Source organism: Pinus tabuliformis, chromosome 7 (genome assembly GCF_031772625.1).
Source record: "Pinus tabuliformis cultivar Carrire ecotype Pingquan chromosome 7, CPIR1, whole genome shotgun sequence".
NCBI classification, from domain to species: Eukaryota; Viridiplantae; Streptophyta; class Pinopsida; order Pinales; family Pinaceae; genus Pinus; species Pinus tabuliformis.
In genome coordinates, this window is record NC_142293.1 from 352157975 (window position 1) to 352170090 (window position 12116).

At 38.7% G+C, this 12116-nt stretch overlaps 1 protein-coding gene across 1 annotated transcript; it reads left to right on the forward strand.

Annotated features, from left to right (window-relative positions):
• The first annotated feature begins 3883 nt into the window (after positions 1-3883).
• On the forward strand, positions 3884-4354 carry LOC149247407 (uncharacterized). Its single transcript, XM_089444160.1, has one exon. It carries the CDS (start codon positions 3884-3886, stop codon positions 4352-4354), a length of 471 nt encoding a protein of 156 aa, XP_089300286.1.
• Positions 4355-12116: the final 7762 nt, after the last annotated feature.

A 12116-nucleotide genomic window follows, 5' to 3' on the forward strand; every position in this document is an offset into this window, starting at 1 on the left:
GCAGCATTGGGGACTCCACTACTCTCCATAACTCAATCCTTCTCTTACAGCATGCTACAGTTATGAGGATCAATGATAATAAGTCCACAATTACCACAGTCAGTTTCTCTCAACATGAAATCGCCTTTGCTGTTCATCATTTCCCATTCAACTCTCTGAACCTGTCGGATGGTATAAACTACCTCGATTTTAGACTAAAACCTCTCGGTTACAGAATTGCAGACTGGACATGCCTCATAGCGAAAGTGGAAAAAAGGCTTCAGGTATGGTACCACAAATATCTCTCTTGTGCAGGCAGATTGGTCCTCATCAAAGTTGTTATTGAAGCCACTCCAGTCTATTGGATGACCCTAGCCTGGATACCAAAAGGAATTTTGAACCACTTACAAAGTATTTGCTGCAGATTTCTTTGGAAAGGTCACCATCCACGGAGGCTTTTTTCCTGGGTCAAATGGGACACCATTGCCAAACCGAAACGCTGGGGGGGATGGGGTATTAAGAGGCTCGATCTATTCTCGAGAGCATTAGCAGCCAAACTTGGGTGGCAGCTCCTCACCTCTAATAGTCTTTGGACTCGAGTTGCATATGCAAAATATATCAAGCCACAGAATGTTTTGGACTGGATCCGTATGCAGCAAGGAACTAGCCAAAACATATCCAATATCTGGAAAGCGGTCATAGGCTCCTTACCACTACTGCGAGAAGGAATTACTTGGCGCATAAGGGAAGGTAATGCAGTTCGCATTGGACTGGACCCGTGGGTCGGCTGTGGCAATGCCCACAGATTATCAGCTGATCTTATAAGGTATCTACATGACAGAGGGGTAACTCACATTAAACACATTGGCGATAATGAAAATTCCTCCTTTCTCCAACAGGCATGGACTACAGCACAAGTGTTGGAAATACCTGATCAGTGGCAACATGAATGGCTGGAGTATACGGACGCACTCACTCAAGCTCACATCAGGCTCACAGAAGGACCTGATGAAATCATCTGGGCCTTTGCCAAGCATGGAACATATACCCCGAAGCTAGGATACTTAAGGCTCATGGAATCTTACAAGCCCCCGGATATCCTCCCCACCTGGAAAGCGCTCTGGAAACTTAAGTCAGCACCACGCACGCCTATTGATGTGGAACATTCTTTTTGACAAAATCCCTACAGGCACCAATCTTATGAAGAGATCATTTTATGGTCCCTTTCGATGCCACTTATGCCGAGGGGAGGAAGAAAGCACAGAACATCTTTTCTTAAAATGCAGTACTGCTTTACAATTTTGGCAATCCCTCACCTCTCACTATCCAAACTTGAAAGACTGGCAAGGTAATAACCTCATGGAAGCTTGGAATAACTGGTGCCAGAATCACACCGGGAAATCCATCAACATACCATTGCTGGTCTGCTGGGCATTATGGATTGCGCGCAATCAGGCCATTTTCAACTTCACGACCCCACATTGGCCTACAATCTTACACCACACGATTGCTGATTTTGACTTGATACCTAAAGAGGAATCCTCTGCCGCCCCCCCCCCCCGCACCATCAGACCTGAGATCATTGACAAATCTAAGCCTTGGACTTATTTTGATGGCTCAGCACAGGACGCAGGCTGTGGGGGTGGGGCCATACTATATCTCAATGAATTGCATTGCTTCAAGATACAAATAAAACTAGGTAGAGGCACCAATAATTTTGCTGAACTGTGCACGACTAAACACATCATACATTTTGCAATACAAAAACAATGCAAACACCTGCAACTATTTGGAGATTCTAAAATTGTTTGCAACTGGCTGAATGATGCATCTCATTGTTACGCATTTTCATTGAGGCACATTTTAGATGAAACTAAAAGACTAATTACTTCTTTTGAATCATTTGTCTGTCGACACATCTACAGGGAACAGAACACAGTCGCCGACCAGCTATCCAAAGAGGCAGTGCACAGACAAGGAAACGACTGGTTGATACAGGAGGAAATCGACGGAACATTCTACCAGCATTACCACAGACCTTTTGATGATCAAATTGGAGATGGGCTATAAAGCCCTCACATAACAGTACTATTTTTTGTTATCAGCATGTATATATATCTACTGTTTAGTCATGGGTACCAACTCTTTTATGGTTTTATACAGTTTATATGAAGCTCTCTGCGTAGAGCATGGACATAATTTTGATCACTGCTAGTTACAGATTCGGTAGGCTCCCTGCGTGGAGAAAATTTGTTTTTTTGCCAGATCTATAGACTGTGAACTCGACATGCACTGCTGCCTCCATATGAATATGCTTCAGCATCTACAAAATGTAATTTCTTAATATTAATAGAAATTACGACTTTTTCCCAGCGGAAAAAATTATCAATCTCTTGGGTTTCTAACCCCTTAGGTTCTTAGTATAAATCCCTTGGATTTATAATACCATTCCCTTTAGGGTTTATACATCTTTCATTTATAATATTAATCCCTTGGTTTTATAATACCATTGGGGTTTACAATTAATCCCTTTGGTTTATTATTCTCTTCGGTTTATAATAGCAATCCCTTGGGTTTATTTGGTTCATATTCCTAGGTTATAATATTATTCATAGGGTTTACAATATTAATCCTAGGGTTTAATATAAATCCTTTGGGTTTACAATCATGGCCATTGATGATGAACGATGGTCCATTATCACAATGTGCCAAATATTGTGTCAATATTTATAATATTTATCCCTTGGATTTAATATTATTCCCTTTGGTTTATAATCCATTAGGTTTATTATTACCTTGGTTTTATAATATTTATGATAGAATTTATATACCTTGGGTTTATAATATTAATCCCTTGGGTTTAATATTATTTTGTTGTGTTTATATTATCAATCTCTTGGGGAATATCTTCTTAATCCCTTTTGGTACTTTTTACAGGTGTGGTTCAAATAGATTTACTACACTTTTATAAGATTGTGGATAATATCAATCTAATCACGGGATGGAGACAGGACGGGAGATATTGCGCGAAGGTTTGGGTTAGGGTTTCTGAAACCGTCTGCAGCTACTAAACCGTGCTGCCCTCCGTTACCAGCATACCACTGCTGTCGTTTCTCCTCTAACCGCCATGAGCACTTTCTTCGTTTTCATGCTGGGGGACTACTAAAAGGAATAGATACAGTGTCGCGCCTACCGGTTGACATTCTATGATGGTTCGCTACCTGCCCAACACGGTCCGTTAACCTGAGAACTCTCATTTTCTCCGGGTTTCTCTACTCACTGAGGTGTTCGCCGATCCGAGACGCAGCTGGCGATGGAGGATCTAGAAGTTGTCGATTATTCAGCTGACCCGCTGGAAGGGGTATCCATCTGGCGCTCACCCTTTTCCACATCAGAAGGTATGTATAGTTCGGGCCTCTCCGAAAATTACTCTTCGTTCTCGCTTAGCGAACAGTCGAGGTCATATCCTGTGGTCCTCCCAGATGTACCACCTACTTGGACTACGCTCTCTACCCCCCCTTACTCTCCGGCAACCCTCGGTTTCGTTTCCGGTTGCTTGAACCCTAACCCTGGTTTAGAACCACCAGCATCTGGTTCCATTTCCCGGCCGCTATTAACCCCTACTCTGCCCACTGTCTCGGCCGGTCTCTCTGGGTCACTCGGTCCTTCATCAGGAAGTTTCACCTTCGTACCTCCGCTCTCTGGCCCCCCTACTGCATTTGGCATCTGTGACCCCTCCTCCTCGCATCAGATCCCGACACCATTGAATGTTATTGCCCCTCCCCTAGATCGCCCACAGATCATTCCTCCCTCAGAGGGCCCTAAAAAGAAATACAGGTGTTTCAAATCTAAGGAGGACGATATCTTTCTCATGCTGGAGTAGGACATCCAGTGGGGTGAGACAATGGAATTTGCAGATCCAGTACTGGTCGGGCGCATCAGAGGTCGGAACTATTCGGCATCACGTTTGAAGACCTGGGCAGCAGAAGTTTGGGGTCATCATTTGGTGGACATCCCTTTCGTGCAAACCTTCATGAGGGGATGGTTTGCATTAAGGTTCGCTCGTACTGATCATACCAATTGCGTCTTGTCCTCCTACTGGCACTTTGAACATGCCCCGGTGCTCCTCAAGCGATGGACTCCCTTATTCGACCCCGAGACAGAGCAGATTGGCATCGGGCCCATATGGATTCGGCTCCCTGGGCTACCACTACATTACTGGTCGGAAGATATCTTCAGGAGGATTGGCAATGCCATTGGCACCTTCATGGACTATGACAAATCTTACCAGCAAACACGCATGATGGCATATGCTCGGATTCTTATTAATCTAGACACCAGGGGAGGACTTCAAGAGTTCATTACCTTACAATAGAGAGACACGGCACGCAAACAGATTATTGACTACGAAGGCATCCCCTATCGCTGCCGTAGATGTCATAAAGTGGGACACCTCTACAGGGATTGTCCACTCCTTCGGAAAGCGATGAGGAATGTACAGGATGGAGAGGCTCAACACCCCCTGGGCCACTCCCCCAGGCTGAATCCAGAGAAGAATCAAGAGGAGCATGCTCATACACAAGATGTTGGTGGACCCCGTAGCACTCCAGAAGCAGCAAACACTGCTATAGTATCCACTGCTCCCCTTCCTTCATCACCAGCTCCAGTGTGTCCAGTGACTGAACAGGCGGGCATCGTGACGACGGGTATGTCAATTTCATCCCCCTCTCCTTCGCCTCCTGTTTCATGCATATCTTTTGACATTACATCTCATCACATTATTAGCACATCTCCTATTTCTGCACTATCATCACCAGTGGCTTATCGTTATCCCCGGGACTTGCCCCCTCACCCCTATCTCATTTTCTCCCTCCTGCTTCCTACTCCGGTGGCCTCCCCTTGCCAGCCATCGTTGATATCATCTTCCCTCGCATCCCTCTCCATTCCTACCTCCCCGGTATCCCCCCATTATTCCCTTCGATCCCGAACGAAGGACAGAGGTCTTGATGTCGTTGGACTTGACCCTGAGGTCGCTCCTATTACTCTCAAGAACTCTCGTGGCTGACCCTGACGCATTACCAAAGTGAGACACACTGCAGACGAAGAAGTTGCCCTCGGGCGACAGCAAACTAAATTCAGTATACCTAGACTAATAACCGAAGTGGAGAACAAAGCTTGGCTAGAAGACTCGACAGGCTCCTTATTAAGGAGACATTGCTCAACAGACTCCCTCGAATATGTCAATGGGTCGGCACGGGAGGCATATCAGACCATCGTCCTATATTCTTAGAAGCAGTGGACATTAATCATAAAATCAAGAGCCCCTTCAAGTTTAATGCCTCTTGGTTAAAGGACCCTTCTTACATACAATTGGTAAATAACTATTGGCAAAACAACCTTATCAGGGAAGATGAGGATCACTCATAGGGTTTCATTAGAAAATTAATTGAACTTAAGCAGTTATCTAAAATCTAGGCACATCAATAGCGGATCCAGGATAACCAACTCTGAAGGAGGCGGAAAGTGTCATTGTTGCTTTCGAGGATTCTTCTGGGACTTTCCCCACCCCTGAGAGCAAAGAACAATACACCTCTCTTATAGTGAAGCGCTCTCATATTCTGAAAGAAAGAGAAGAAAGTTGCAGGCTAAGGAGCAGGGCAATTTGGCTCACAGAGGGGGATGATAATACAAAATTTTATCATAAATTTACCAATGGGCGCAAATCCATCAACACTATATGGGAATTAAGAGATGAGCGAGGACAACCTGTATCATCACAGAAGAACCTGGCCAGACTAGCAACAGAGCACTTCAGGGGTATATATAAAGCTCCTGGAGATATTAATATCATGGAAATCATGAGGGTGGCTGAACTTTTCCCCAGGTATGTAGCACAAGAAGACTCGGATGATCTACTGAAGTAAATGACTATGGAGGAATTGGAGGCTACTTTAAAATGGTTTAAAAAAGATAAAAGCCCAGGCCCAGATGGGTGGTCCATTGAGTTCTACATCGCTTTCTTTGAAATCCTGGGGAATGACCTACTGAAGATTGTAGAGGAAAGCAGAAGGAGGGGCAGAATATCCTCTGCTATTAAATCCACCTTCATTGCTCTTATCCCTAAATCGAATGACCCTGTCTCTTTCGATGACTTTCGCCCCATTTCTCTCTGTAATTGTCTTTACAAGATCATTGCCAAGATTATTGCCAACCGCCTCAAGCCTATACTCTCGCAGCACATATCTTCATAACAATTCACCTTCCTTCACCACAGACAGATACATGAAGCTATTTCCACAGCACAAGAGCTCATGCACACCATGCAGATCAAAAAACAGAAAGAAATGATTCTAAAAGTGGATCTATCCAAGGCCTTCGATAGAACTAACTGGCTGTATATAAGACTGCTGCTAACTCATCTTGGTTTCCCCTATGAATATATAAAATGGACTATGAGCTACATCACTGATGTATCCTATAGTGTGCTTCTCAATGGTGAAGCTACTTCTTTCTTCACTTCAGAAAGGGGGCTCAGACAGGGATGTCCGCTCTCACCTCTACTTTTCTTGCTTATTATGGAGGGATTAAGTAGAATTATTTCATCAACTAGAGATAGGAATTTATTGACTGGCATTAAAATTGCGGATAATTTCTATCTCACTCATCTGTTATTTGTTGATGACATACTGATCTTCCTGAATGGCAGCATTGGGGACTCCACTACTCTCCATAACTCAATCCTTCTCTTCCAGCATGCTACATGTATGAGGATCAATGATAATAAGTCCACAATTACCACAGTCGGTTGCTCTCAACATGAAATCGCCTTTGCTGTTCAGCGTTTCCCGTTCAACTCTCTGAACCTGTCGGATGGTATAAAGTACCTCGGTTTTAGACTAAAACCTCTCGGTTATAGAATTGCAGACTGGACATGGCTCATAGTGAAAGTGGAAAAAAGGCTTCAGGTATGGTACCACAAATATCTCTCTCGTGCAGGCATATTGGTCCTCATCAAAGTTGTTATTGAAGCCACTCCAATCTATTAGATGACCCTAGCCTGGATACCAAAAGGCATTTTGAACCACTTACAAAGTATTTCCTGCAGATTTCTTTGGAAAGGTCACCATCCGGGGAGGCTTTTTGCCTGGGTCAAATGGGACACCATTGCCAAACCCAAACGCTGGGGGGGATGGGGCATTAAGAGGCTCGATCTATTCTCCAGAGCATTAGTAGCCAAACTTGGGTGGCAGCTCCTCACCTCTAATAGTCTTTGGACTCGAGTTCATATGCAAAATATATCAAGCCACAGAATGTTTTGGACTGGATCCGTATGCAGCAAGGGACTAGCCAAAACATATCCAATATCTGGAAAGCGGTCATAGGCTCCTTACCACTACTGCGAGAAGGAATTACTTGGCGCATAAGGGAAGGTAATGCAATCCGCATTGGACTAGACCCATGGGTCGGCTGTGGCAACGCCCACAGATTATCAGCTGATCTTATAAGGTATATACATGACAGAGGGGTAACTCACGTTAAACACATTGGCGATAATGAAAATTCCTCCTTTCTCTAACAAGCATGGACTACAGCATAAGTGTTGGAAATACCTGATCAGTGGCAACACGAATGGCTGGAGTATACGGACGCACTCACTCAGACTCACATCAGGCTCACAGAAGGACCTCATGAAATCATCTGGGCCTTTGCTAAGCATGGAACATATACCCCGAAGCTAGGATACTTAAGGCTCATGGAATCTTACAAGCCCCCGGATATCCTCCCCACCTGGAAAGCGCTCTGGAAACTTAAGTCAGCACCACGCACCTGCCTATTGATGTGGAACATTCTTTTTGAAAAAATCCCTACATGCACCAATCTTATGAAGAGATCATTTTATGGTCCCTTTCGATGCCACTTATGCCGCGGGAATGAAGAAAGCACAGAACATCTTTTCTTAAAATGCAGTACTGCTTTACAATTTTGGCAATCCCTCACCTCTCACTATCCAAACTTGAAAGATCGGCAAGGTAATAACCTCATGGAAGCTTGGAATAACTGGTGCCAGAATCACACCGGGAAATCCATCAACATACCATTGCTGGTCTGCTGGGCATTATGGATTGCGCGCAATCAGGCCATTTTCAACTTCAGGACCCCACATTGGCCTACAATCTTACACCACACGATTGCTGATTTTGACTTGATACCTAAAGAGGAATCCTCTGCCGCCCCCCCCCCCGCACCATCAGACCTGAGATCATTGACAAATCTAAGCCTTGGGCTTATTTTGATGGCTCAGCACAGGACGCAGGCTGTGGGGGTGGGGCCATACTATATCTCAATGAATTGCATTGCTTCAAGATACAAATAAAACTAGGTAGAGGCACCAATAATTTTGCTGAACTGTGCACGACTAAACACATCATACATTTTGCAATACAAAAACAATGCAGACACCTGCAACTATTTGGAGATTCTAAAATTGTTTGCAACTGGCTGAATGATGCATCTCATTGTTATGCATTTTCATTGAGGCACATTTTAGATGAAGCTAAAAGACTGATTACTTCTTTTGAATCATTTGTCTGTCGACACATCTACAGGGAACAGAACACAGTCGCCGACCAGCTATCCAAAGAGGCAGCGCACAGACAAGGAAACGACTGGTTGATACAGGAGGAAATCGACGGAACATTCTACCAGCATTACCACAGACCTTTTGATGATCAAATTGGAGATGGGCTATAAAGCCCTCACATAACAGTACTATTTTTTGTTATCAGCATGTATATATATCTACTGTTTAGTCATGAGTACCAACTCTTTTTTGGTTTTATACAGTTTATATGAAGCTCTCTGCGTAGAGCATGGACATAATTTTGATCACTGCTAGTTACAGATTCGGTAGGCTCCCTGCGTGGAGACAACTTGTTTTCTTTTGCCAGATCTATAGACTGTGAACTCGACAGGCACTGCTGCCTCCATATGAATATGCTTCGGCATCTACAAAATGTAATTTCTTAATATTAATAGAAATTACGACTTTTTCCCAGGGGAAAAAATTATCAATCTCTTGGGTTTCTAACCCCTTAGGTTCTTAGTATAAATCCCTTGGATTTATAATACCATTCCCTTTAGGGTTTATACATCTTTCATTTATAATATTAATCCCTTGGTTTTATAATACCATTGGGGTTTACAATTAATCCCTTTGGTTTATTATTCTCTTCGGTTTATAATAGCAATCCCTTGGGTTTATTTGGTTCATATTCCTAGGTTATAATATTATTCATAGGGTTTACAATATTAATCCTAGGGTTTAATATAAATCCTTTGGGTTTACAATCATGGCCATTGATGATGAACGATGGTCCATTATCACAATGTGCCAAATATTGTGTCAATATGAAAATCATCCATGATCAACCATGGTAAACCATCGTCCAAAATCATATTGTGACAAATATTGTCTCAGCATGAAAATCAATGGTGGTAAATCATGGTAAACCATGCTTATTTTAGGGTTTCTTTGTCTCAATATGAAAATCAATCATGGTAAACCATATTTCAATGTCTCATTGTGACAAAGATTTATGTTAGGGTTTATAATATTTCTTTTAGTGTTTATATTCCTTGGGTTTATAATATTTATCCCTTGGGTTTATAATTGTTTTGGTTTATTATTCCCTTGGGTTTATAAAATTTATCTTAGGTTTTGTATACATTTTGTTTATAATATTAATCTCTTGTGTTTAATATTATTTCCTTGTGTTTATATTATCAATCCATTGGGTTATTAATCCCTTGAGATTTTAGTATTAATCCCTTGGGTTTATGATTCCCTTGGGTTTATAATATCAGTGCCTTTAGAGTTTATATATCTTTCATTTATAATATTAATCCATTGGGTTTAATATTATCCCCTTGGGTTTAATATTATAATTGGAATTATTTTACAATTATAGTTTTATTTATTATTTCATATGGTATTGTGTGAATTTTTTATTTTTAAGGGAAGGATTGGGTTTGAGTCCTACAAAATAAAGTGGGATAATTATACATAATTGGAATTATTTCACTATTCTAGTTTTTAATTTATTTTTTAGTTTATAAATTTTTTCCATGGTGTAAGTTGGTTGTTTTATTTATTTGTAAAACAAAAATTTAGCACTTATTAAGCTAGTTTCTTATCTTCAAAATTCATTTATGTGAACTCTTTGTTTTCAATGGAGTTCTACAACGAAGTGAAATAAATATATATATTTTAGAATATTTTTATAATATATATATGTATATGTTTTTTTTTATGATTAGGATTCACTGATGTTGATGATGATTTGTATATAGTTGATTCTTTATTAATGTTGATGATGATTTGTATAGGGTTGATTCTTTATTAATATAGATGAGTTTGAGTAGACAAAAAAAAAAGTTATGTCATGGAGTTTCCATTCTTATAATTAGGACAAAGAATTCTATTGATGTGCATGAACTCTTTACTTTGTTGCTCTATATGATATAATGTGTATGTGGGGGGGAGAGGTGTTATAGTTTAAAATGACTTTTCAAGGAGTTAGTCCCTTTTATTTAGGATAGGATTATTTTTGTTACCGCCTTTTTTTTTAACCAATGGATTTCAACCAATAATATGTGTACATTTAATATGACTCAATTTAATGGAGGCTGTATATTTTTGTTCTTATGTTGATGCTTATATCTATAGATAGATGAATGAGTTTAGCAAGCAATTTGATTACAAATTTAGCATTTAATTCTTTGAATTCAATTAATGGTAAGTGTATTTCTAAATGTGTTGATCCAAAGGAATTTATATGTTTTTGTTAAGAGTGTGTGGTTATATTAATTTGTAAACAATGAATTTAGCATAATAGTTTATTAAAAATTAAGGATCTCTTAATTTGAATTCATTTATAATTATTAAACAACTTTAATTAAATAATTTGATAAATCATTCTACTGTGTTTTTTTTATTTTCTAATTAAAAATAAGCTTAGAGAAATAAGTTAAAAGATATATGCACATATTTCATTTACATTTTTAAAGTAGGTTTGAATTCCATACACCTCTAATTACTTAATTCAAAGTAAATTTAAACTAATACGTTAATAAATATATAGACTTTTGATTGAATATATAGCAGATGTGGTTATTATTATTTTTTTAGTTGTGAAATTGATAATTGGAGCAGTCATAGTCCCTAACTACTTAAAATTTGCTCCTAATAAATTTCAATTAATAACATCAAAATCCTCATAATATTTTATATAAGTAAAGTTTGCAAATAAATTATATGAAAAATTGTTATCTTTATTTGGAATAAAAATATTGTAATTAAAAATAAAAACACATTATATTAACACTATTACATCATTTTTATATTAATTATAAAATATTATAATTAAAAATAAATAATATTATATCAACATTATTAGATTACTTTTATATTATTAATTTATTTTTATCTACTTTGTTTATTATATAATATTTATTTTTATTTAATTATTGAAAAATATTATTTTCTAAAATAAATTTTAGTGGTTATTAAAAATGTATTTTTAACAACTCCATTTTTTTAACAACTCAATTTTAATAAGTAAAAATAGAGTGATAGAATCTACTTACAAAGAATTCAACCCAAAAAAATCTGACTTAATTTCTTTTGTATTTTTAACAATACTATAAGTAAATAAAAATAAAATATTAAAATTTAGTCACAAAAAGATCAACTAATATATTTTATGGGCAAACCTATGATAGGGAATATTTGCACAATATTATGTTAGATGGGAAGAGGAAATATAAACAAAATGTTATGATTAATTATTTTGTGTAAATAATCTATAATAAATATTAAATAACTTATTAATTAAATTCTTTTAAATGTTTTTATATTCACATTAAATATCTTAAAATTTATAATAAAATCATAATGCTTTATTTTGAAATATTTATAATGATTTTTTTAATTCTTTATGTTTATAATGATTTTCTTTTTATACTTTATTTTTTCCTTAAATTTTGTGGTGAGGAAGTTGTGAGACTTGTATTCCTATTATAATAGAAGGAATACAATTTTTTAGTTATTAGATTTAGCATCGTAGAGTTTTATTTTT

Excerpts from the sequence above, each read along its gene's own strand:
- LOC149247407 (XM_089444160.1), top strand. The coding sequence starts at position 3,884 with ATGGAATTTGCAGATCCAGTACTGGTCGGGCGCATCAGAGGTCGGAAC.